The sequence below is a fragment of the Uloborus diversus genome, chromosome 4 (genome assembly GCF_026930045.1).
Source record: "Uloborus diversus isolate 005 chromosome 4, Udiv.v.3.1, whole genome shotgun sequence".
In the NCBI taxonomy this organism is placed as follows: Eukaryota; Metazoa; Arthropoda; class Arachnida; order Araneae; family Uloboridae; genus Uloborus; species Uloborus diversus.
In genome coordinates, this window is record NC_072734.1 from 99,946,566 (window position 1) to 99,974,426 (window position 27,861).

The 27,861-nt window shown below is 32.4% G+C and overlaps 1 protein-coding gene across 1 annotated transcript in view; it reads right to left on the reverse strand.

Annotated features, from left to right (window-relative positions):
- Nucleotides 1–27,861, reverse strand: part of LOC129220726 (dynein axonemal heavy chain 3-like) — a 157,256-nt gene that overhangs the window by 53,588 nt on the left and 75,807 nt on the right. Inside the window, exons 37-48 of the mRNA XM_054855156.1 lie at nucleotides 27,281–27,448; nucleotides 24,626–24,759; nucleotides 18,284–18,410; nucleotides 17,527–17,685; nucleotides 13,037–13,204; nucleotides 12,145–12,362; nucleotides 9,889–10,096; nucleotides 6,887–7,147; nucleotides 6,488–6,689; nucleotides 1,575–1,777; nucleotides 1,378–1,482; nucleotides 865–1,050 (exon numbers count right to left, since the gene is read on the reverse strand). Of these exons, the coding sequence (XP_054711131.1) occupies nucleotides 865–1,050; nucleotides 1,378–1,482; nucleotides 1,575–1,777; nucleotides 6,488–6,689; nucleotides 6,887–7,147; nucleotides 9,889–10,096; nucleotides 12,145–12,362; nucleotides 13,037–13,204; nucleotides 17,527–17,685; nucleotides 18,284–18,410; nucleotides 24,626–24,759; nucleotides 27,281–27,448 (2,139 nt within the window). The remainder of the gene's footprint in view (nucleotides 1–864; nucleotides 1,051–1,377; nucleotides 1,483–1,574; nucleotides 1,778–6,487; nucleotides 6,690–6,886; nucleotides 7,148–9,888; nucleotides 10,097–12,144; nucleotides 12,363–13,036; nucleotides 13,205–17,526; nucleotides 17,686–18,283; nucleotides 18,411–24,625; nucleotides 24,760–27,280; nucleotides 27,449–27,861) is intronic.

The following is a 27,861-nucleotide window of genomic DNA, read 5'->3' on the forward strand; positions in this document are numbered from 1 at the left end:
ACAGTAGAAACGAAATTTTAGTAAAATTCACTTTGTCCTAGTCGGGATTTGAACCCGGGTCGCTCGTGTGGGAGGCGAGAATTCTATCACTGAGTCACCGTTATCCACGGATGAAAAGTGCGAACTTCGCTACAAAATCATTTAATAGGGAAATTGCATAAAATTTACTGTTTTTTGCCCATAACTTTTTTTCTAAAGAAAAAATATGATCAAACAAAGTAATGGGACCTAAGTTGAGCCATCCCCTATCCATTAAAAAAAGAATCATCAAAATCGGTTCACTAGGTGAGACGCTATGAGTGGACAAACAAAAAAAAACATACATATGGTATGAATTGATAACCGCCTCCTTTTTGAAGTCGGTTAAAAATGAGTGCTTTTACAATACTCAATGCCATTAGATGCGAAGAAAAATTTCAAACCTTTATCAAAGCTGAAATTTAGAAATTGTGACGTTTTTCCAGTCATGAGTATTCCTTGAAAACATTAAGACAAGAAAGGCAGAACGATAGTTCAAAGCAAATTTATCAACTTTGTTGATATTTCACAGAAATAAATAAAATAAACAAATAAAGGAATAGTACGTACTACATGCTTTATTATTTTTTCCATGCACATGTTCTTTACAAGCGATAGGTGATAAGAAAGTTCAATTATACTTTCCAAGTCAAAATGTGACTTATGGTCACTTTAACAATGAGTGAGATTCCCTGGTAGTTTCCCATAATGTTCCATAATAAACCTTTGAATTTCGAAACAGCAAAAGTATATCTAGAAAACGTAAACTGAAAGTTTTGAATCTTTTGAAAAAGACCAATTTCTGCAGAAATTTTGATGAAGATTATAAGAGATACAAAATCTTACTTCAGAAGATGACAAAACTTCCAAAATTCGATCTTCAATTTCCTTCAGCTGTCTCTTATTCTCAGCACTTTCCAAGATTAATTTATTTTTACTTTCTTCCAAAGCAGGATTTTCTTTAGCCGCAACAATGCCAAGCAACTGATCTTGCAGTCCAAGGGGAGTAATCATAAAATTTATTAAGGTAACCTGATGGTGAGAATAATTATAGAAATTCCTTTCGTTCAACTTGAATAGTACACAAAGCATAAGCAACTTATTATGTATCGTAGACAAATAATAATACATAGGTACACATGTTATAATGTGGAAAACTTTTAAAAACTAAATTTTGGTTGCTATGTTTAGTGGCAAAAGATTACTAAACTTTGGTTACTGGCGGTTAATTCTTAACCATTACATAGCAACTAAAATGTTATGAAACATGTTAAATAGCAACCAAAATGCTATAAAACAATCATAAATTTGTAACAACATAGCAATGAAAATTGATTAAAAATTATTACAAATACTGACCTTGACAGAAATTTCAGGCAAGTAATGTGGGTTTTGTAGCCTAGTAGTAATATAAAACCTAAAGTCTGGAGAATACTGTATAATGTTATCTCCCAATTTCATCATCTGTCAAAAAAAAAAAAAATTCAGAAAATCATGCGAAATAATTAAAACATTTCTTGACATTCAACAAAAGAAAAAGAAAAATATGTATTTACCTCCATTCCACCTTCTTTGAAGGTAGCCTTGGTTAGTATGGGTTCGAGAACAGGATCCAGATCTTCACCAACATTTTCCAAAAGAACAGGGTGACCAAACTGCAAGGCATACTCAAGCACACGAATATAATTGCTGTCAGTCAATTTAATTACATCTAAATTATTTTTCTTTTCCATATTTTTTATCCATTTACTTGCTTGACCTACAATTTAGAAAACAAAAAAATCAGTTAACCCTTGGAATTCCTCAATAGTTCACTTTGTGCATGGCAAAAATCTGTATAAGATTTGAAATGAAGACAGTGGAATTTTTACAGATCAGTTTTTGAGTGGAATTTGAAGCAGGAATAAATTAATTAATGACAATTTATTTTAAAAAAAAACTATTTTTAACTTCTAGGGATGTAATGTGGCAGCAGGGCTCTGGTGTCCTGATGAAACATATGGAGATTTGTAAGTCTTTTTTAGATAAAATTTAGTGCAGCACATATCATGGGACAATTATTTCTTGCCCAAAATTAAATTAAACAAATTGTATTAATTGCTAAATTTTATTACTACAATGCTGTTTTCTCCTATGCAAATGGATAGCAATGGCAAAAAGAATTTAAAAAAAAAAAAAAAGACTGGAACTGATATTCTACTGACCTTTCATATTAAGTTAGGTCTTTTTAAAAACTTTAAATTAGGTCTTTTTAAAGACTTTGTAACACTAGTGCTGAATTTGAATACACTTAAAGCCAGAATTTCTATGTATTAATAAAGTACAGTTAAAACATCACATCTTTGGAGAGGCCCACATTTTCAAAGTGAATAAATTCTTGCTGATTAATAATAGACACTTAAGTGGGATGTTTCTGATGACAAATACAGAAAAAAAAGAACAATAGCTAAATTTTAGGTCATTATTTTAGTGTTAGTCACGCATGTGATTTTGAGCATTTCTTTCAAACTTCTGTCTAGTGTTAAAAAGCATCTGTGGGTGATGGAGAAAAACTGATTGCATATTTGAATTCATCGCATCATTTTACATTAAGATCAGGTATTTTTCTCCGTGCAACAGAAAAAAAAAAGTTTTTTTTGTAGACTAGTGTTATTTATCAACCTTCCTGTAACAGCTACCTATGCAATCTCCTAGTTTGCTTATTTTTAAACTTTATTTAACTGATAGCAACTGTCAGCAAACAGTTTTATCGCGTAACATTTTCTAATTAATCACTTTAAAATATAATAATAATAATATATCTTTTACCTTGATCTCAATTATAAAATAGTAAAATGAATGTAATAATAGCTTGAGCAGGTCGGGAAATTTCTGAGAGTGTTTGGTAAATTAAAATAACTTTTGCCAAGAAAGCGCAAATCCAAAACATCCGATAAAATATTAAGTTTTTTTTAAGCTAAAGACTTGATCTAAGGAAGCTTGGTTATCACTCAAAAGTACAAAATAAAATCAGTACATGATTTATTGCTTACAACACTCAATAATTGTAGTTAATCCAAAAATCTTCAGATTAAGGTTAATTCTAAAGCGGTATAGTAAAAACTATTCACACATAGGTACAATAAAAGCATTTGTTGGCATTTTGTGTAAAATTAACTCCAGACGTACATATCCCCGAACTCTCTCCGCAATATAGTGCAATATTTTTGTTGAAATTTTAAAGATGAAGTTTAAGATTTAATATTGGAGGAATTTTTCCAGAATTAAAGTATTTCAATTTTTATAAACTCTTAAATTAAGTTGAGGTGTTACCCGCCAGATGGGTGCCATCCGGGAGGGGGAGGGAACGCCCTCCCAAGAAAAGCTTTTCGACTTAGCAAAAAAAGTTTTTTTTCTCTCTCAAGTTACAGCTTTTAAAAATTGAAAGCACAGGATTTGGTCAACATTCATTTGTTAAGCATTAAAGGGGAGCAAATCAGCAACCAGTTTTTTTTAAAAAATTGGTTGCTGATCTCACTTGGTCAGCGTGAAAAAGTAATCGCACTTTCGAAATTGCAACTATTGGATAATTTGATTTTCAACTTGATTTTTTAACGCTGTATGCATCTTTGGTTTAAAATAAAATACAACGCGAAAATTTCATAAAAAGAAATGAATATTTCAATCTCTGTTCAGGGGTTTTCCACCTTCCCGTGAGGGTGGGGGGATTTGAAAAAATAAATAAATAAAAAAGCCAGAGTCGGAGGTGGAGTCAGAGTCGGACGCTTCAAAATCCAAAAGTCTGAGTCGGTCATTTTTCTTCCGCCTCCCCAGCCATGTGTAGCAGGCCTCCACATTGTGCAGCCTGGATAATGCTAACTCCAAAGGCGACTGGTGCCACAAAAAAGTGAAAGGATCATCAAAGGAAGTGGATAGGTGAGAGAGGGGCAGGTTAGGTGAGCGGAGCACCTGGAGCTTCTTTTTTATTTGTAAAAAATTGCACAATTTTTAGGTCTCATTATTAGTTACATAACTTTCTCTAAAACATTCGGGACATGACCAAAAAAATCATGGGAATGGTCACAGTAAGACTCCTTCCTTTCAATGAAATACAAATACAAATACAAATACAAATGTGACGACCAGCAACAGGCACTGGGCCCAGCTAGGCTGGTCCTAGTCAATTAATTAGTCCCCAATGAAGATCAATGGCCCTCTTAAAGCTATCCACTCCCTTGCTCATTACCACCTCTTCCGGTAAGCTATTCCAAGTGCCCACGACCCTGCTAAAGTAGTAGTTTTTCCTGATTTCCAAGTTAGCCTGAGATTTAAATAGCTTAAAACAATGACCCCTTGTCCTGCTTTCCCCGCAAAAATTTAATCCATTTACATCTTTCATTTTGATAAATTTAAATAACTGAATCATGTCCCCTCTGACTCTCCTTTGCTCCAGGCTATACATGTTAAGCCTATTAAGTCTGGTATCATAATCTAAATCTGAGAGTCCCCTTACTAATTTAGTTACCCTTCTTTGAACCCTTTCCAATACAAAAATATCTTTCTTCAGATAAGGCGACCAAAACTGAACAGCATACTCCAAATGAGGTCTTACTAAACTCCTATATAAAGGCAGAAGAACTTTCTTAGATTTGTTTGAAATAGATCTATTGATGAACCCAAGCATTTTGTTGGCTTTGTTACTAGCAATACTGCACTGTTGACTAAACTTGAAGTCCTGATTTATAAAGACACCCAGATCCATAACATTTTCTGCCTGATTTATGACTGAACCCTGTAAACGATATCTCATACGCTTATTTCCATGACCTAAGTGTAGCACTTGACATTTCCCTACATTAACTGCCATACCCCATTTATCTGCCCACTTAGTAATATGATCTAAATCCCCTTGCAGCTGTTTTACTTGTTCTTCATTTTCGACAATCCCCATAACTTTTACATCGTCAGCAAAACAATTCATGCTTCCAGAAATATTATCATTGATGTCATTCATAAATATAATAAACAAAAGAGGCCCTAAAACTGATCCCTGAGGAACCCCACTTAAAACATCACTCCAATTAGAATGATTTCCTCTCACAACTACTCTTTGCTTCCTACCAGTAAGCCAATTTCTAACCCAAAGTAAAGTTTTTCCTCCTATTCCAATGTCAGCTAACTTGCTGAGAAGAGCAACATGCGGTACCTTGTCAAAAGCTTTTTGAAAATCAATATAAACAACATCCACACATTTTTTGTTATCTAAAGCTGAGGTAACCTTGTCGTAGAAATGCAATAAATTAGTAGTACAGGATTTACCTTTCCTGAAACCATACTGCAAACTAGTCAACAGACTATTAGTCTCTAAGAACATCATGATCTTAATTTTGATCAAAGTTTCGAAAATCTTACAAATCACCGAAGTCAAACTTACAGGTCTATAATTCCCAGCAATACCTTTAGACCCCTTCTTGAAGAGTGGCATTATGTTAGCCAGCTTCCAGTCCTCTGGCACCGTCCCCGAGTTATAAGAAGCATTGAAAATATTCAAAATAACATCCACTAATTCCTCTGCACATTCAACTAAAATTTTTGGATAAATATTATCTGGTCCCGGAGCTTTAGTTGCTTTAATCTTTTTCAAATGAAATAAAACCTCCTCCCTGGAAAATACAAAATCCGAGAAAAATATAAAGTGTACTAATTACTTCAATTCTTCGTACTTTAAACAAGTGAATAAAACAATTTTATCGTTTATAACAAATAATATCTTTGTGCTGAAAATAATGGGAGCTTTGGATGATTTTTCATCCAAAAGCTCTCACTGCTTTAAAAAAAACTTTCCAAAAAACTCTCACAAAGCTCCAAAAGCATTGAAAAAGGCGTTCCTTGCAACACCAAAACATGCGTCTGCAGTAATTTGCAATTTTTGTGCCTCAAAACCTTGGTTAATTGATTCATTTAATTTTACTGTTTTTCTACTTTCTTTGTGAAATCCATACTTACATATGTACACATACATACATATGGGTCACCAAAATATCCTTATTTAAACCATCTTTGCACCAATTTTGAGGTTCTTTTATGATGTTTGTGATTAAGTATGTAACTTTTTGCCCCCACCATTGTGATCATCATAAGTTCTTCTGCCACGTATGTTTTAATTGGAGAGAAAAAGAAGGTGGTAGATTTGTTTTAATTACTTTAATGCAGGGTTAAATACTAACACAATTTCATGTGTCTCTCTAAAATGGCCCAAAAATTCAAAGCACATTCACGGTATTCATTCTCATTTGCCAGCTGGTATAAAATAATTTGACTGACCAAATTTAATTTTAAAATTAATTTTTATTGAAAACAATAACATATACTAGACTTATGTACTGTATTAGGATTTTTTAAAGAATAATGTTGGCTGCAATCAACTGCAGAGCAAATGGTATCACTGAAAAATGTATAAGTGAAAATTAATCAGTTGTGTTTCAAGCACCTTGGGGATCCACTAGCAGAGGCCATCTTCTACCAAATTTTACGATGATGCTGTTCTCTATGGAAAAATTGTCTACCGGCAAACCAGCAATTTGCCACTCTCTTATTAATACTGGCTCCCCTAATGTTTCAATGACTGAAAAATCATCTGAACAAGGGATTCCTGACTCTTTGCAAAGAGATTTCCATGATGAAATGCATTCCTAAAAAAAAATTGCTATATGTCATCAAAAGTGAAATATTTGCAAACATTATAGCACATAACATTATTTTATAAATTTTAAATTTAGAGGCAAAATAATTGTATTGAACTGCTTTTTCGGACACAGGCTTCTCTCAAAAATACAAAATGGCTTTATCAGGTTTAAGGCAAAATAAGAAAATTATTAACATCAATTACTTGTCTGAAGTCCACTGTAAAAGCTCCTAGATAAGCAATTACACCAGAAGACAAAAGAACATCCCCAACTATGTTCCCATAAGCAAGAGTCAAGTTCTGAGCAGCTGCATTCCATCGATCCTTTTCCCCACCTAAGCCACCAATCATTTTTGTGGCTCTCTCCTTCTTTTGTTCGCAGAGCTCTAAGTTCTCTTCTAAATCCTTTTTTTCTTTAGTTTTGCTGGTAAAAGTATCATTTAGCTCTTGTAATTTGTCAGTTACCTTGAAAAAAAGAGAAGTTGAAAATAATTAGAGCTAATATTAATAAATTTTAATAGGTTTTTTTTTTTTTTTTGTGAAAAACATATTAAGATGTAAATTTGCAATGAAAACTAAATTTAAGCTCTTTTCAAATGAGCATATAAAAGAATTCAGAGTAATGAGTAACAATTAACTGGTTCAGTTCCTTGTTATGAAATTTCTTAGTTCAAATTTTTGTTCAAATATAGATGTAGGACCATTTTTTTTAAAGACAGTAAAATGTTTTATGTAATTAAAGAGCGTTATAAATCATAGAGGTGCATTAAAAGGGGCCCATATAGCAAAGGAGTCAGGTTACAGACTGGGTCATCGAAAAGATTTGTTTTTAAAGGCATTTTGTCTAATTTTTTTTTTTTTTTTTTGAGGGGGGCTCTGTAATATGGGGACAGGGGCAGGGGCGGATACAGAATTTAATTTTAGGGGGGGTCATGCTCGAGAACGTAGTCTTACGCACAAGAATGCTCTTCTACTCCCCCCCCCCATCATTTTTATCATTGATAAAAATCATTTTTAAAAAGTTTTGTTTTAAAATAATTTTTCAGTTTAAGAATGTAAGCCGAAAAATTTTTCGGAAATGACAACTAGAAGTTTTTGGAAATTTTGGATCATAAACCCCTGGTTGATTGAATATTTTCAAAATACTCGACGCATCCCATCTTGTATGCAGAAAAATAACATCGCTAAAATAATAGTAAAACATCACTAAAAATAACAGTAAAAAAAGGGGGTGAAAATCTAATAAAAAATTAAATATTCAGTAAATATAATGCGGACTTGATAAATTACTCACAGACTGATTAATTCCAATTGTAGAAAATTGGAGGTTGACGAAGACGTTGCAGTCTCAGAGTCTGATACAGGAACTTCAGATATGTTTCCATCGGTTTTGAGTTCATCAGTTTTTTCAACACTCCAAAAAAAAAAGGAGACCACACTGCTTTGTCACCCGAACACTTCATTGTTTTTGTTATAGGTCAGGGATTCCCAAAGTGGGTGCCGCAAGGAGGGGCGAGGATTGCCGCGAGCTGTCCATATTTTCAATATGCGTGTATAATTGAAATAGATTAGGGTGTTGTGAGTCGGAAAAAATTAGGAACCCCTGTTATATGTAGTTCTTTTCTAACATACATGGCTTTTTTCAAAAGATATTCCGTCTCGTACGGTGGACTAGTTTACAAGGAATCTTTATAGAATGAGGTTTTGCGCTAACACGACACTCAAATTTTACATTTCTTGCACAATACTAAATCCAAACACTGATTTAAACTAATAAACTATTTACAGCACATTTAAAAATAAAGTCAGCAGGACTAAAAATGAAACTATCTAAAAATTACAATAGAAAAAAATTATAATCTACAGAGACTTTACATTAAAAAAAAAAACATTTACACGCTCAAAAGTTTCATTGATTGAAACGATGCCTGTAGCTTTGGATATGGTTTTGCAATAACTATGGTTGATTCAATTTGTTGCATAAGTGATCAGGCGTCAGAAACTTCTTTGTTACTTTTCATTATACTGGTTTCTGAACTCAGAGCCGCAGAATAACGGTATCGAGAAAAGCTATTTTACTGTCTTGTCTACATATTTTAAATATATATGCTATTAATAGAAAAGTGACAGTTAATACCCCCCCCCCCCCCCAAAAAAAAATGTCAAAAACTATTTACTATTTTTTATTGTGGTTTTGGTCCGTCTTTTCTGTTTTTTTTTCAAGCAGTCATTTTCACTACTCAAATGCAATGAACCTTAAAACAGATTACAAAGTATTGTCTCAGACTTTGTTGGGGGGATCATGCCTCCCCCCCCCCTCCTTTATATCCACTTCTTACGGCTTCAATCAAGTTTTTTATTTTTTCGAGCAAAAATTCAAATACAGCTGAGGGTTAGGGGGAGGGGTCATGACACCCATGACTCCCTCTTATATCCACCACTAGATGGGGGTGCATCATCCCTCTTTCTGGAGTGGGTACCCCTAGCTTTTTAATGAAGGAATATTAAAAACTCCCAACTTTGAAAATATATGTAGGCATAATATAAGTGCAAGTCATTCTTGAGCATGTCGGCAGCACAGTGGCAGATTTTTTTTCCCAGCAGTCTGAGAGGCTGATTTAAAAACACAAAACATTCTGCAAGGTAAACCAGCATTAGATTAGTTGTAACACTAATCATAAATCATCCACAAGAAATGTCAGAAAATAAAGTGCTAACTTTAAAAATTAGGAATGGAGCATTCACTAAAATTCAAAATAAAATAGGGAACAGGCACAGGTAGCTAGCTGCTGGAGTCCATGCTTTTGACATCTCAGCCATTAGGGGACTCATGCATAAATCTAGGGGGGGGGGGGTGATTTTACAGATTTGACTTTTTTCTTCTTTTTTTTTTTTTTTTTTTTTTTGCTTCATTCTGAACTGAATTTTCCCACTCTAAATTCAACAAATTCATGCAGCAAGGGAAAATAAAAATTGTTCCAAATCAGAAAACTGCAGATCTCCTCAAGAATCTGTGACAGGCTCTTAACGTTATGTTGTTTCTTCGATTGGGGACGGCAGTTACTCGCCAAACTTCGTGATTTTTAAAAGTCTGGAAAGTATTTTCCCGTTTTGAAATTCTGACATTGATGATAAAATTCAGAAAAAAAAGATGAAGTTGAATTTTCTGTCTCATAAAAGTCAAATACAACGAAATATTTACTTACAGCTTTCAGAGCTTTCTTCTTTTCATTCAAAGCTTTCATTTGAATAGCTACTTCAGCTGAAGCTTCTTTCAATTTTATTTTTTTCGGAGCAACCACTTTGTTAACACGATCATATACATCCATTGCTCTCACCCAGCGACACAAACCTTCACATGCAACTGACACTTTCTTGATAACAGCAGGGTCAAAATCTGGATTTGAAGAAAATCTTTGGGAAAATAAAAATGAGGTATTTTGAAAAACATGTTAAATGATGCATATTCATTTCATAGAAAATTTTAACCTTCAGTTTTGAAATTGTCTTACTGTAACTGGAACATTAAAAATATAATCAAATGCAAATCAAGTCAAAAAATTTAGTTGCCCATTAGAAATGTCAGAACTAGATATGGGAAGTAAAATAATACATATATATCATATACAGTCAACTCTCAATAGCTCGAAGTCCCAAGGGAGCAGGTAAAACGTTCGAGTTATTGGTAGTTCGAGTTATGGGAAGTTTCCACAACAGTCTCAAGAGTTTGAGACCCGATGAAAACTTCAAGATAGATATAAGCTTTGAGTTATCAAGATTCCACTGTATGTCGGTCTTTTAAACTGGGACTGCATGCCACTGCAATTTAAAAGCAGTTAAAGCATTTCTTAATTTTTTTGTAACTGGTTTCTAAGCACGTTTGCTTTTAAGAGATTTTTACTTTTCTGTGAACTTTCTATTATTATTCTAAGACAAGGGGTATTGTTGAAGTAGTAGGAACAACTAAATATATACTTTTTTTATTTTGTAGAATGGGGGAAAGGAGTTGCAAAAATTCTGGTTGGCGGAATCATTTTTACAATTTCTAAAACCAACATTTTTTGGAAACAATGGGTAAAAGAACATGATTTGTAAAATGAATAAATCAAGCACGGGTCATATAAGATTTACATTATAAAACATATTTATAATATATTATACATTAAAAAATACATTTTAGTTACAGAAGTCAGTAAAAATTTCTAATCATTCAAGAAACTTGCGGAAATGAGTTATTGCTACATTTTGTTTAAAATAAAAAAAAAAAAAAACACAAGTCTGAAAAACGAACAAAATTCTTCAATGCTGCTTTAATTATATACAAATTGGTAAACTTCAGAATAAAAATTTTAACTAGAAAAGTAGATAATAATTATGTTCTAAAAACACCAAGAAAAATAAAAAGCTTTTTCTAGGAAATAAGCGTATATATGTAAACAAAAGTAATTTTTGATTGTGAATTAAAAAAAATAAAAATGCAAAATATTGGTACTCTTCTAAATTCAGTCAATTTATTGCATAAACAAACACAAAAAGTTTCATTAAGAATTCCTTTTTTGAAAATTTTTAGGAAGAATTTTCAAGGAAAAGGAATCTTTCAATTTATTGAAAATCAAACTATTTTATAGCCATAATATATTGATAATGTGTCAGAGCAGGCATATAACATAGTTTATTTACAATTTGTATTCATACTTGATGATGATGAAATGGTGATGAAGATATGTCCTTGATTATGACCTGGCCTGACAACAGCCAGCAGAACCCTTCCTTCTCGCGCTCTGTGAGAAGAAAATAACAACCTCTCATGTCTAACAGGACCAAGAGACCTGCACTCTCTCTTGTGCTTTTCCAGGGGTCAACTGTCCCCTCTTGGCATGGACAGCGCTTTCTCTTCTCTCTCCCCATTCCCCATTTTTGGAGAAGTGCAGAGTCAATCGCGCATGACATAATGCATACAAAATTACAAGCTAATGAAACAAAATAAAACGGAATCTTGCTAAAGGGAGATTTCATTACTTCAAATGGCTTTGGCAACAATTATCCTAGACAAGGGTGCCCATATGCAAAATTGTAAGGGGGAGTTCAGATATTTTCCCCATGGTTTAGCAGGATATTTTCCCAATAGAAACTGATTTCAGTGCAGATTAAGAGTCATTAAAATTTGACATTTTTAATAACTTATTCATTAATGGCTGGAGAAGAAATGTTTTTACATTTTTGCAAAAAAAAAAAAAAAAAGTACTAAAAGCAAGGAAGTTCTAAATTCTAAGGGGGGGGGGGGGCCTTGAGCCCCCACTTGTCCCCCATATGGATACCCTTGATCCTAGATGCTCCTCAAATTTTCAATAAATGACTTTCATTTTTCTTTAGGCTAATGGCAATATTTAGAAAAACAAAATAAAACACTAGTGTGTGTGTGTAGTACAGCTCTATCAGTTATTTAAAGAGATGTAACTTACTTTTGTCGAATTTTTTGAATTATAGATTCTGGAATATTGTCTTTATCATAAGATTTCAAGGCATCCAAAAATTTCATGTCACCAAGCATTTTTTGAGACGGTCCCCAATAATCTTCTATCATTTTCCCAGAACCACTAGGGTCTGGTTTTCTTTCAGGTTTTACTCCTCTCATTATACATATTGCTTCCATGACTAATTTTACACCTGGTGGGGGATTCTGAAATAAATGCATAAAAGCTGTAGTTGTCCAAATCATTTTTCACATAATAATTAACCGGTATAAATAAAAGTAAATGTAATACTCAAAGAGTATAAAAATACTAAAAAAGTTTCACTCAAATTTTTAGCCTACTTTCCTATAAAAGTGAAAGAAAGAAAAAAAAAGCATGAAAGAAGGCTTAGTGTATCTTTTAAATATCACAAAAAACAAAAATAAATTGAAAATAAAAAAAAAATAATCAAACAAGTACCTAAAAATTAGAAATTGGAAAGTAGGGTTTTTGAGATGGGGGAAAATGTGCGTTTGTCGGTCTGTCTGAGTTTTGATTAGAGGATAACACACAATAGTTTTACCTTTCATTTAATCTTCAAATTTGAAAAAAAAAAAAAAAAAAAAAAACATTTATTTATAAAAAGAAGTAGATAAACTTTACAATATAGTTACTTTGTAGTTATAACTGTCCCCTCATATTAATCTGAACTGGTGTCATATTATTACACTCCGTAGTAACCAATAGAAGACATTCTGAATAAAGTAAGAATAGTCTGAATTACTAACTATCCAAATTTGGACCAAACTGATCAACTAAGTTTTAGTCTGCAGAGTCCAAGATACTTATTATTACAAAACACAAAATACTATTCATAACAAAAGATAGTTTGATAACTTACTTTCATTGCTTTAACTAAAGTTATATCAGCTGGTTTAAGAGTATCAAGAGCTGCAATAGCTGCTTCCATGGCTGGGATAGCTTCGGCTAAATCTCTCTCACACTCATCTTTAATTGCCTGAGCTTGAGCAGCTTTCTTATTAGCCACTGATTCTTCAGCTGCAACAAGCTGTAATTCAAAAAGTAATCATAAAATACCAGTTGAAGCAAAATACATGAAATGCACAGTACCAGTCCTACAGAAGCTCATGTATAAGGAACTTGGAAGGGTTCTTCGAAGCAAGAAATTGCATTAAAAGAATCTCAAAGCTAAACATATCTTACGTTTCTCAGAATCACTCTATTTTTGTTTTCATTTATTATTTCTTTAAAAAAGATCAAAATAAGATATAGAGACTTGAAATAAGACGAGTAATTGCAGCAGTTTCATCGTTCGCCTCAGAAAAAATGAAGGTCAGACACCACTCAAATTCAATGCAATCATTTAAGGGCTTCATCAGAATTCTCTATTGAGGTTCACATTTGCAAAGGCCGGCTCTGGAGAGTCACATAAAGAAAGAAGTGCGAAAACAGAAATAGTTGAATCAATGTAACGAGCTCCGTAGTTTAAACTTGGCAGATAATGTGTTTACAGTTGCATGGCAGTTTTGACTATGCAAAAAAGAAAAAAGGTTATCTGAACCAAAAGTTTTAAAAGTGGGCTATCACAGGCGGCTCATATAAGGAGAGGGTGAGAGGATAAGGGTGCAACTGCCCCTCACTTCCAAAAGTAAAGGGGTCTTGCCCCCTCACTTTTAGAGCTAAAGATTAATGATCGATTTAAAAAAGATTTTTCTGGGTTGATTGATTTATTTCAAGGAAATAAAAACTAAAAATCCAAATAACTGAACTTTTCTCATGTTATTCAAATAAAACTTTGGATAGAAAGAGGGAAGTCTACAATGGCCATCCATTCTGATTTTTGAGGCCATATTCCACATTTTCTGGAGGTCACTTAATCAGTAATGTTAAAATCCAATAATATAGCGATTTTTTTTTTAAATCAGCTTCAAGGGCTCGCCCATCTATCCCCTATAAGGTAACGCACCAGTAGTGGCCACAATTAAGCATATTTTGTGTATTTTTTAAACTGTGGGTCTACAATATTAATTCCAATTTTTTAGCTCAATGAGCGTATTATAACCCAACTATTCCTGAATCGTCCCATTTTCTAAAAATGCCAGAATTTCAATTTTTTTCAATTTTTTATCCATTTTTTTCCCAAACTTCAAATTTGATCCAGTAGTGGCCACTCCAAAATCTGAGATTTTCAGTAGTGGCCACGTGCATGATTCAGTAGTGGCCATCTGACATCCTTTCCTTAGAATTTGCATTACTCACTTTAAATTCAAATAGCTGATGGATAAAATTGATTCAATATGATAGTTACATTAAGTACCAATATATTATTCACATTTTTATTGTACATTTCTTTCTTCAAAGTACATATGTACTTAGGATAAAATAAAGAGTTTTTAGTAGAAAATTTGTATTTGTATTTTTTGAACGCTAATGTAAAAAAAACAGTAAAAGAAAATGAATGTACTTTTTAAGTATTCTACATATGAACTTTGGTAAGTGTGAACTGAATAATTATTACCACTACAAAATTATCTTTACTAATAAAAAAACTGAAAGTCTGCCTGTATATCTGGATCTCTGTCTGTCTGGATGTCTGTGACGTGCATAGTGCCTAGACCGTTCGGCCGATTTTCATGAAATTTGGCAAAGTTAGTTTGTAGCATGGGGATGTGCACCTCGAAGCTATTTTTCAAAAATTCGATTTTGTTCTTTTTCTATTCAATTTTAAGAACATTTTCCTGAGTAAAATTATCATAAAATGGACGAGCAAATTACCAAGTTATCATAACGTGAAACCCTAACATGGGCAAGCCAACTGGCGAGAAAGTTACCATACATTATTTGTAAATACATAGGCGAACCAAACGACCTTTTAATTTTTCTACTAAGAGCAAAGCCGTGCGGGTATCACTAGTTCATAAGAAAATAGTAAGTACACAATTCAATGTAACTCTAGGACAATCTGTTTCTTACAACTTAAAAAGTATATCAAAGGATATAGGAAATTGGCAGCATAAGTTTTCAATACTACTAAAGGCAGGGTGTCCATGCATTTAGTGAGTCATGGATTTCGGCTATGATCAAAAATGGTCATGGAAAGTCATGATTTTCGGCAAAAAGTGCTCAAAAATCATGAAAATTGGCAATTGGTCATGGATTTTGAGTTCAAGAACATGCATATTTATCGAATTCTACACATTAGCTTAAACTTAGGCATCTTGGCCATTTTTTACGCTATTACGTGTTAATCCCAATTTTTCACACATTTCTAAATCCGTTTTTCTTTTCCTTGTGATTTTACCTTTTGGACATTTATAATTATGTATTTAGTATTATTTTTAACCATCCTTATATGTCTTATTGTGTAGTTGAGGACTTTTAGACTTCTAATACTGCCAATCGCATTCGATGCAAAAATTTTAAAACATCCGTGTTGATTCAAGAAACTCATAAAAAATATCATTAATTCTCAGCTATGTCTTAAGTTAATGAAGATTTTAGAAAATAAAATTGGTCTGAAGAATTTATTACGGACGTTTTGTACATCAATAAAATACAGAAATCAAAGAATTTTCTAAGGTAAAATTTTTAAAAAGACCGTAAATGTTACATATTTCACAAATTCGGATATTTTACAACATTTGTAACCTATCATAAAACTTTGGCAGTAAATATCTGGTATTTTCTGGTAAATTATTTTTTAAATACCTTAATTTAATGTTTTATTTTTTCTGATTATTTATGCTATTTATTGTTACATAATTTTAGTAACTACTAAATTATTGCTAGTCATAGATAATTTAGAAAATTACTAGCAGTACCATGCTCCTATTTTTATTCGGTAAGCTTTGAAGTTTTATTCGATTAAACTGATAATTTCTTCCTTCCCAAAAATTTGAATTTTTGGCGTCCCTGACTATTAGCTGTCATAAATAAATATGAATTAATAGATTATAAATTGCAAAACACATACTTACTGACATGATTTAGACTTCCATGAGAAAAATTGTTCCATAAACAAGTGTTATAACTGAGAATTTTATATATCACGGCTTTTTACTAATTTTACGGTGTGTGACTTACTTCTAATAAGTGTTTTATCTTAAGAAAATCTGTATTTTCAAGAAATGATTGCTTAAATCTAAGAAATTAAAAATTATCTGCTTTGCTTAGAAAAGGGATTACTTCAATTAAGCATTGTGCCCTTCCCCCTTCATTTTTTTACCTGCTCAGCAAGCAGGTTGCAATCTCTCTCTCGGTTCTGGTAGAATTTTTCTCCTCTATATGTACTAGCACCAAATTCATGTTTTTTTTTTTTTTTACCAACAAGCTATTTAATAATTCCCCCCCCCCCCGATATGTGCCCTAGGCCAGGGCGTATGGATCTAGGGGATGGCCTGTTGAGTAATCCGGGCCTGTCCATAGAAGAGGTAAACGCACTAGCAGTCGCCACAGTGAAGCATATTTTTCTGGCTTTTTTAAACTGTGGGCCTACAATATCAATTACCATATTTGAAACAATGATCATATTATAGCCCTTCTCTTCCTGAATCGTCTTATTTTTTAAAATGCCAGAATGTCAATTTGTTCAATTTTTTTCAAACCTCAAATTTGATTCATCAGTGGCCATTGTACAAGGTACATGAGTCAGTATTGCCCATATTGCTGTTTAGAAGTGGCCACCGGGTGGCCACTACTAGATCACACAATAATAGTATGTCAGAAATGAGGCAGGTTTTTATGTTAAGAGATTACAACCTATTAAAAGGGAAATTGAGTTGATTTATGAAAAACCTTCCTGATTCAATAGTGGCCACTCGGTGGCCACTTTTGAATTTCCCAACTTTTTTGGTACCAGTAGTGGCCAGGTAAACTGTCAGCAAAAAAACAACTATTTCAAGTTGAAAACGTTCCGAACATGATCTTTTACATTTCATAACATGGTTACAGCTCTAAAAATATTATTTTGAGCATTGTTCTATTCATAATACAACACAATGTTTTTATACCTCGTTATGGAGAAGCGTTAGAAGACAGCTGAAAAAACATCGACAATCCAGGCGACCGTATTAAATAATTTATAACAATTTTCCATGATGCTCTACCTACTCCTCCTTGAACTGCCCACTTCACTATAGCCTGAGGTCTACCTCCTGCAAGTTTGAATCCACTGGGACCCCTAGAATCCTGATTTTTTAAATATAAACCCTAAAGTGGCCACTACTGAAGTAGTGACCACTACTGGTGCATTTACCTTACTTCTTTTGACTCCTCCCTTTTTTGGTGCACCAGCTGCTTATGTGAATTGTTACTTCAAGACAAAATCCTGCAAATAAAATACAAAAAAATAATAAATGTCAGAAATTTCACCTCTTTTTGCGATTCAACATCAACAGTTTCGGCTTCAATAACAACCATAAGACTTTCGATTTCGGCAGCTTTTTTTACAAGTTCTGGCTGAAGTTCTGTAATTTGGTTCTGCATGACTGCTATTTGAGACGCAGCAAATTCAAGCTTTTCAAGACCAACCTAGAAACAAAAAATATTAACTGAGAGTAAAGTAAAGACTTGTGCAACATTTTGCTATTTTTTATTTAGAAACCACATTTCTGAGACTTAGTTTTGAAAAAAAAAAAAACTATAAAATAACGATGCTTTTTATAGAAAAAGCAAGGATTCAACATTGATTTTCAATCTTAAAAGAGTTTTGATGTCCTTGACAGCAACCTCTGATTGACCTATGGAGTTTGACCCAAGTTTGTGTGGCCGTCCCACTATGAGGATTAAACAATTTAAAAATTTATATGAAAAAGAAACTAATGTTAAGCTAAACTAAAACGTAGAATTATTTTTATGTTTGACAAAGAACTAGAATGCTTAAAGAAATTTCAGTGTTTTTACGCCACACAATTTTTAAAGATCAAAATAAAAAATAACGAGTAGTGGTAGTATAAGTAGGCATATTTGGAATAAGCATAAATAATCAAGTTCTTACAGTTAAAATTTGAACTACACAGAAAAAAAGATTTTGAAGAAAATATCTTCCATCAAATTGATTTCATTTTTTGAATCTTGTGTGCAATAAATTAGGACTAATTTTAATGTTTTAAACATAAATAATACTTACAATATAACGATTCTTTTGAGCCAGCAAGTCACCTTGTTTTTTGGATAAGAGATCTTTGAAAGTAATAATAAGTCCTAAATAAGATGTAGGAGTAACATAATTCTTTCTCTGAAGTTCAAAATAAAATCTGAAATAAGGAAAAGCAATTTTCTACAACAAAATAAATTTATTGAAATTCATTGAATTTCAGTTCATACAACTTGAAGTGTTTAAGCAGTTTAATAAAAAAATGCAATAAAACATAACTAAACATTTTTATTTTCTTGCTCTTTACAAGCATTCAAAATATTTGAGCATAATACTAAGAAATAAAAAAATATTAACAAGCAAAAGATTTTCTAATATTTTACTACTCAATCATCATTTTTGTTTTAATGTCATGTATTACAGTGATTTCATTTGTCATAAGCAAGGTAATTATTATTTCAAAATTTATGCAATTATAAACATTTTCCAAATTATTTGTCAGAGTGAAAAAAAAAAATACTTCAAAATAACTGCAGAGAAATTCAAGTTGTTGATTGGTTTATTAAGTAAATGTAGAAAGTTATTCAAAGATGTACAAAATTACTACTCAGGACTTAATGTCTAGAAAACGTTTTCGAGATCTATAGTTTTAAGAACTTATTTTAATAACCTGTGCTTCGTCCAATATGTAAAAAATCACCTAAAATTGAAAAGAAGTATAGAAGTTAAGTCTCCATAAGCTCCCTGGTAAATAAGGGTCTGATATTACTATTGAAGAACATAAGGATATCGCAAGGTCCGGGGAAATTAACATCTTCAGCAATCCATGTTGAAGTAGGGGAATATGGGCAAAGTGAAATGTTGAAATATTTACTCTGCTTTTAGCACCACCCATTTGGTAATATTTTAACCGTGTAGTCTATGTTAGTCAGGATAAAAATACCACCTAAGAATAAAGCATATGATAATACATGCAATTTTGAAAAAATAATACTCATATTTTAATATTTTGTTGCAAGTCAAAAATTATTTTTAAATATGAATAGAGACCTTCTAATATTATGTGCAGTATTTATTTAGTTAATATTAAGATTATTTGCATTTTAATTATGTTGCACAATCAATCAAGTAAAGGGTGTCCCAAAATTAACGCAAGATTTGAATTTGCCGCCATTTTTGCAATAAATGGCTGGCAACCCTGAAAAAAGAACAATTTGGCAGCTGAGAGTTTAGGGTAATCAAAAATGGAGCATTATACGATACAATAACGCGCTTTCATTATTGAACAATTGTTTCAAAAATAATGAAAGTTGAGGCTGATCAAACAGTTACTGTTAATGGCGCTAGGTATCGCAACACGGTAATGCACGGGTGGTTGTGGGCTTGTTGATATAGACCTTTGAATTCAAATAACCCCATAAGAAGAAATTTAAAAATGTTAAATCACACGATCTAGGGTGCCAATTTTGATGACCGAAATGAGAGAGTACGTGACCAGGAAATGCCTGATGCAGTAATTGAAATGTTTCACTCTCTCTAGCTGTATGGTACAATAACACCGCATTTTTACTAACCCTAAACTCTCAACTGTCAAATTGTTCTTTTTTCATGGCTGCCAACAATTTATGGAAAAAATGGTGGCAAATTCAAATCTTGCGTTAATTTTGGGACACCCTTTACATACAGGGCAAAGTGAAATAATTAATTTTGTTTGCTCACTCAATCATTTACGAAATCACTTACGTATTCATTTATATATTCATTAAATCATTTACATTCTTTCATTAAGAAATTCATTTATTTATTCATTTATTCACTTATTTTCATATTCCTTCTCTCTTTTACTCACCCATTTATTATTCTTCATACATTAATTAATTTATTTATTTATTTAAATATTTGTTTATTGTTTCATTACATTTTTATTTATTCATTCAACCTTTAATTTATTGATTTATGTGATCAAAAGTATGTTTCACGATGGTACAGAAAATACTTTATTAAAAGAATATTTTGTTTTTCACTTTGCCTCATGGAAAACAAAAGTTAAATTTTCCACTTTTTTCTTTTTTTTTTTTTTGAAGCAGCAAGTTTTATGCCAAAAATTAAAATGCTGTTTCAATGCAAGTTTTATTACAAAATACTCTGTTCTTTCCTTATGTATTGTAACTTTCAAAATAATTTCCAATTTGATCATTTTGAACAACCAATTTGTCTCATTCATCTTTGCCCTACATTCCCCTACATATAATAAAACAGCTGAAACATTTAAACTACACCCAAGGGTGCCCACAGTAGGGGGATTATGGCGCAAGTTGCGCCATCAAAATTTTGGGGGGATTTTTTTTTCCAGAAGTTTTTTTTTTTTTTTTTAAGAACATGAAATTTTTGATTTTTAGAAGGAAAAAAATATTTAAACTTTTCAACTAGAAATAGGGGAGGGAGGGCCCAAAGTGGGTAGGCCTTCTTATGCCCCCCCTCCCATGGTGTGTTAGCGGCGACGAATACGTATGTCGTGTTTACCTGAACACCGCTGAGTTATCAGTTCGCAAGTGGCATGGCACAACCAGGCTTAAAATTAAAAAAAAAAAAAAAAATGATACATTGGAAAAAAAAAATTAAGTTTTGTAACTTGTGATTAGTCGAAGACCAGTTTATTTTTTATTGTCAATATTTTGACACTATCCACCTACAAAAACTACGATGATCATTCCGTTTTTTTAGAAATTAAAACTACGTAGTTATTAAAATAAGACGGTCATTCCGTCTTTTTAAATTATTAATTCAAGGTTATAATTATTGAAATAAAAAACGTGCCTTTGGGCAAAGCGGGTCGGGCAAAGCGGATATAGGATTTAATCATATATTTATTTAAAATTTCTTGACTCGTGATAGGATTTAATCATATATTTATTTAAAATTTCTTGACTCGTGACTTAGTCTATTAATTAACTCAGTTATTTCTTTATGTTTTATAAACAAATGTACTGACTTTAAATTGGATTAGTACAACTGTTTTATATTTTTTTTATATAATGGCAGGTAGCTAGTCAACTATTTTAATCATTTATAACTTCATATTTGATTGGAAAATGTACCAAACCACAATTAGTTAAGCTTACCCACTTTGGGCTCAACGGTAGGTTCAAAGCGGGTATTTCACATATTTGTTAAGTTTGATAATAAATAAATATTGGGTTTTAAATAAGACAAAAATCACTTTTAAAAGTTCAAGAACCCTGCTAGGAAATAAAACCGAAATTGTTGCAATTAAAATTCAAAAACTAAAATTTTTGAGCGTTATTCGAAAACCTGCCCACTTTGGGCCATTCTCCCCTACATGCATAAATATTACATTTGTGACGTACTCATTCCAAAATTTATTAGCGGTGTCTCTTTTTCAATAAAGGGATCATCAAAGACGGGATGGAGTGTCCGTTGCAAATCAGGATCAGACGATTTGATTTCTTTTTAATATATTATAAACTAGCTGCGTCACCCGGCTTTGCAAGATTTACCTCGAAAATAAAAAGTAAGTCAAGTGATGTGTGTTTAATAATCAGGCTTGGAAATATATATATATATATATATATATATATATATATATATATATATATATATATATATATATATATATATATATATATCTGAAAAATTTCCCGACAGATCGTGGAAAAATAACCAAAAAGGAAAAATTTTAAATCCCCCAATTACAGGAAAAGCCTCAAAACAAAAGCAAGAATTTTATTTGCTCACAGTCGAGAAAAAAATAGCAATAGATCTTTCTTTTCAGTGATTTTATTGACGATAATTAAAACTGAGCTCGCAGTAGACAATAAGTTTCCGATTTTATTTTGGTGTTCCTTTACTTAAAAATGCGTACAATTTTTCTCCTGTTGACTTTACAGCCTTATTGATGGTTTTGAAATCCAAGATAAATAGATCTACTTCAGAGGTATTTTTGCGGGCTTTCAAATGAGACTAAAATCGAACTGATTGGATAATTATTTCGGGTAGAAAGAGTCTTTTAATGCCATTTAAGGTCCTAAAACTAAAATTGGAACTATTCGGTACTTCTGGCAATAGATCCATGCTTTTTTGCCGCTTGAAAATCCCTCTACGTTCCTTCTCGGGTGCCCAAGTATGTCCCTGTCAAATTTGGTCGAGATCCGACATAAACTCGATTTGTATGGAGAACAAGCATAGATATATGCACATATATTCTTTGTTTTATTTATATAGATTTTCTGGAAGTAACACAGTTTTGTATAAGAAATACGTGTAACAATGATGAGAAAGAGGTCAAAAATGGCTAAAATAAAGTTTTTAAATTGTTCCCCCCCCCCCCCGTTATTTATTTATTGTTTGTAAGGATTTTGACCACTATGCTCTAGCCTTTAATGGATTCATTTGCCCCAAAACAATCGTTTGAAACTAATTTTGAAGTTTTCGAATACGGTAAAACCTGTTAAGTTGACCACCAGTCTAAGTTGACCGCGATTTTCAGGCACAGAATCAGATCTATATCATATAATTCAACCTTTATAAGTTGACCACCTGTTTAAGTTGACCACTAAAGTAGTGCACCGCAAGTGGTCAACTTACACAGGTTTCACTGCAAAATATTTTTTAGCCCATCACTTGAAAATTAATGCACTTTCTTCATAAATTAGCTTAAGTTTACGTAGAATTTTTCATTTCACTTTACTCTCGTTTTTTCGACCATTTTCAAATTGACTGTTCTTTCAATTCATAATTAGATGATTTTTATAAAACTTTCAATGACGTTAGGTTCCACTGTTGGAAGTAGATCGTTTTATTCTTCAGGTATTTTAATTATTTTTCTAAAATCATTTTTATTTTCTTCTGTATCTGATATGTTATAGAAGGAAGTATTAGATTCGGGAAAATTTTCGAGTTCTGAATTTCGATGTGTGCTAAATAGCTGAATCAATTTTGAGGATTTCCGAAAAATATCTGTTATAGTGAATTTGTGTGTGACCCATCTTTTTTGGATATGCGACTGCAATTTCGGTAAACTTCCAGTTGAGCTCCTCCACTGTAACGCTCAAAAAACGCCCTCTTTGCCATTAAGAGTAATCTAAAACTGAGTTTCCAGAACTGCAATTTTGAAAAATTTATGGGGAGAGCCACTGAACCTTCCATCTTCTGAACAGGATCAAAGATTATCTGCAATTGCCTTTTTGGAGTTTCAATTTCGAAAAATTATCAGGGGAATGCCATCGAACTTCTCCTTCCACTAACATTACCAAAGATCTATCAAAATTGCGTTTCTTAATCAACAGCATTTAAGTGGAACATTTAAGTGGAGCGCCCCTCTCCCTTCCCCCACTCTCATCAAAATCATTAAAGATTGTCTTAAATTTGGTTTTCAGGCTGCAATCTCTAAAAAAATTTCTGGGGAGTGCTTCCGAAAACTCCTTTCCCTAACGTCACGAAGGGGGGCTACAAGTGCGATTTTAGAGCTTCAAATTCCGAAAAATGCCTGTCCCCTGACCATAGACAGCCTGAAATCGCCGTTTTTATGAACTACTATTTTGAAAACGTTTCGGGGGAGAGTCCCCGAACCCACCTCTTTTACATAACAGAAGAGTATCTACAAGTACTTTTTTGATATTTCAATTTCGAAAAAAAATACCGGGGAAAGACCACCGAATCGTTCCAATCGATGCCACCAAACCTTCCCAATTAATGTCTAAAACTGTGTTTTTATAACTACAATTTCAAAGTTTTTCCGGGGGAGAAGTTTTACCCCCGGACCCCCCTATCTGACTGAATATTATACTTCCGACAAGGTTCAACCTGCTTACATCCAGTAATGACTTAATCCCAAACCAGAAAGGTGAATCCACGCTTTGTATTTTTTTTTATTTATGTTTGAAAAAAAAATCTAAACTTTTTTACTCAAGGGTCATATTGTAAGTTTTATGAGGTGAGATGTGTCAACAATCCAATGATATTTCGGTTCAGATGGCAGTAGTTAGCTTTACCCCCCCTCCCCACGTTAGTTTTCCTGGGAAGTAGAAACTCGAAAGAGTGATACCTTTAACCTTATTCGAAAGCGAGAAAATTTTTTTTTTTTTTTTGGGGGGGGGGGGGGATTTTGCGCCATTGAGCTTGGGGGGGGGCACCCCTGACTACACCTTACTCTAGTCAACTTACTACACATCAGGCATCAGGCTAAACAAACTCTGAGGCATATACAGCCAACCAAATTGTAAAAACCTAACATAAAAAAAATACAAAGTAAAACAAAGAATATTCATTGTTAAGAAACTTTATGAGACTTTGAAGTCATTCAGATTACAATTTTTCCAAGGCCATTTTTCCTTAAATTTTACACCACAAACATACCTCTCAGACATACTGTACACACTTTGATGAAAATGCTTGCACATAGTCACGCAAGCCAAACGAATACTGGAATCGATATCAGATTCTTCCAAAAACTTGTTTGCTACCATTTCAAGAGCATCATCCGGCCAAGACTAAAAAATTTTAAACATTAAGAAAAATATAATTAGCAAAAAAAAAATGGATGTTTATAAAGAATGAATTATAAAATTGCAATCGATGCAATAAATTGGAGTGATACCTATTATGAGAGTATAGGTATTTTTAATAACCTTACAATTACTACATACACAGTCAAACAGTGGCGACAATTGTGGTTTATAAGTGCAAGGGCGAAAATTTTTGGGAAGGTGAAGACACTCTTTTAGGCTATATGCTATGTTGCTATGCTTAAGAAGAAAGGAAGGGATTCTGAGGTTCTCTTCAATAACTAAATTTGAAGTGATGAAGTTCAAAAACCTCCATTTTAGGCTTCTTTTGGCGATTTCAGAAGATTTTAGGGACTAGCACTGTTTTTTTTTTTTTTTTTCTAAATTAAATTCTTGAGAAATGTTATTGCATGCTATATTTACTTACGTAAGGAAATAAAATACTGAAACTAGAATCTTAATACTGAAACTTTAGGCCAACTTTTAAGTTAGGAAAAGAAGTCCAAGTACTCTCTCCCGGAAAAGTTTTTCAAAATTGAAGTCTTAAAATTGCAATTTTAAACTATATTTGATAATTTAAGCTATCAGATGATCTTCCTAAAAATTAAAATCTTAAGAAACTTTTTGACAAGTGTTGAGGCAGAAATAAACGCAAGGCCATTGCCACCCCTCTCCCCTCCCCTACTACATTCAAATGCAAATAAAGATTAAGTATGTTTACCTGCAGGTAATACAAATTTTTAAGTTGATCTTGTAATGACCATATAAGACACTCTCACAAAGAAATTTGGTTAATTAAACTAGAAATAAAAAAAAGCAGCAGGCGGCAGAGTTTGGTAAAAACTTTAAATGAATTTCATCCACAAGTTCATTGATAGTGACTGAAAATGATAACATATATATTACACCTACAAGTATAAAATGTTGGCTTTCTCTAAATGCCTAAAGAATATAAACAAGAATTAAAGTGTAGGGAAAAGTATGAAGCATACAGCAGTTCATACATTTTCTATGAAATTCAGCATTCTTTGAAAAGCTAAATAATGAGCTGGTAATGTATGAATGAATCTAAGCAAAAAAAGAATTGTTAAATAGGCATGCACAGATATTTGAAATTAGGGGATATTTACAGTACTGGTGGTTTAGAGGTTTAATTTAAATAGACATTATAGCATTAGGGTTCTGCATTTCATTTTATGTATCTTCAATAAAAATTCAAAACACATCTTAATAAAAGTATAAAACAACAATTAAAAACACATTTTGTTTTATTTCAGTTTTTCCGATAAACTGTACTGACTGTATTAACAAATTCAATGTTGTTACGCATGGTTACAGTAAATATTGCATACTCAAGAGTAACAAAGACCATTTCTAAAATTGAAGCCATATGAGAAAAGCAGCTACTTTTAGCAAAATTTTTCATTTCTTTTTCTTGCACTGGAGAACTTCTTATGTTAAAACATGTATATGGACTTCACTGCAAGTTGGCCTTACAATATTCAGTGTTAGTTTGTTATAGTGTAGTAATATAGTTATTTTTATGCCTAAATCAGGATTTATAATTAACTAGCAGTACTCACACCGTGCCCATGCTGAGAAGTAAAAGGAAGTCCGTTGAACAAAAAAAAAACCCCGCCCTCGGGGCCCTTCTGATGTGAAATGATCATTTTTCTTCAACAAAAATGTGGCACACCTTTTTAAGAGAGCTATTAAAGTCTCTTTGGAATTTAAAACTATTCGCAGAAACACATAAAAACATTAACGGTTGCTTTAAAACTGAAAATAATCCTTCAACTACTTAGTTCATCACTTAACGCACCAAGTAACTACACTACCATAACTCTGCTTTTTAGCGAGTGAAGTGGTTTCTCCCCTGCAATTTAAAGTGTTTTGTCACTTAAACAGGGCTATAATAAAAACGTTAAAACAACAATCACAATTGAATAATCTGACAAATCAAATTATTTACTTAGATAAGTAACTGTTTTCAACTATAAGAACAAAAACAAACACTGAAGAAATAGGGAAAATAAAACTGAAAAGAAAAATCCTACAAAATCAAATTATGTACCAGAACATTGAAAAAAAAAAATGCCTCCAAAAATCTGTTTGCTTATCACAACAGCCTAGCATGGGCATGGTTCCTTGCAGCTATCGACACTGTCGGTCAGTGCCCTCTCAATCAGTTAACTTACCCCCTCATATATTAGGAATTCATAGAACTAAACAATTAATTAATTAAACATTTAATTTGCAATTACAAACATTTCGGTCAATCTTATTTTTAAAAAAATAGCCTATAGCTTTCCTCAATAAATGAACTATTCAACACAAAAAGAATTTTTCAATTCGACCAGTAGTTCCTGAGATTAGCGCGTTCAAACAAACAAACTCTACTGCTTTAAATTATTAGCATAGATTTCAAGATTTGCTTAGTTAAAATTCCAATCAAATTCTAACTGATCAGTTAAGATTTAATCAAAGTGTTACGGAAACAATTTACCTGAAACCAATCAATAGTACAGCAGTTAATTAAGGATGGAAACATTCTCAATCTGTTTCGAAGTGCAGCACCAATAGGACTCATGGCTAGTACCATATGAAGATTCTGGCGAACCCTTTCAATAAAAAAGTTGTACAGAGATAACGGAGAAGTGTCAATTTTTTTGCCCTGTAAAGAAAGTAAAAGAAAAAATGACATAATGAATCTCTTAGATTTCTGAATTCCAAAAGCACTACTGCTCATTATTACATCATAATAAAATAAAATTTAACAATTCATAGGGAAAAAAAGGTAATTTATTTTAAATATGGAAAAGTTATCAATTTTATGAGCAAGACTCAGTTATGTGAATAGTCAAACAATGCTAAAGCATAAATATTTGGCTTTATAAATTTCAGTATTTTCTGCAAGACACTTATAAATATTTTTTATATGAAAAGCAGATGCTGCTCTAGTTATTACTTTACACTTTAAAAACACATTTCTCCAAAGCACAAATATAAGACAAAATATTGATCTAGGTTATTTCAATGCATCATTTGGAATACAGTACAATATCTTGTACTTTTATACTTAAATGA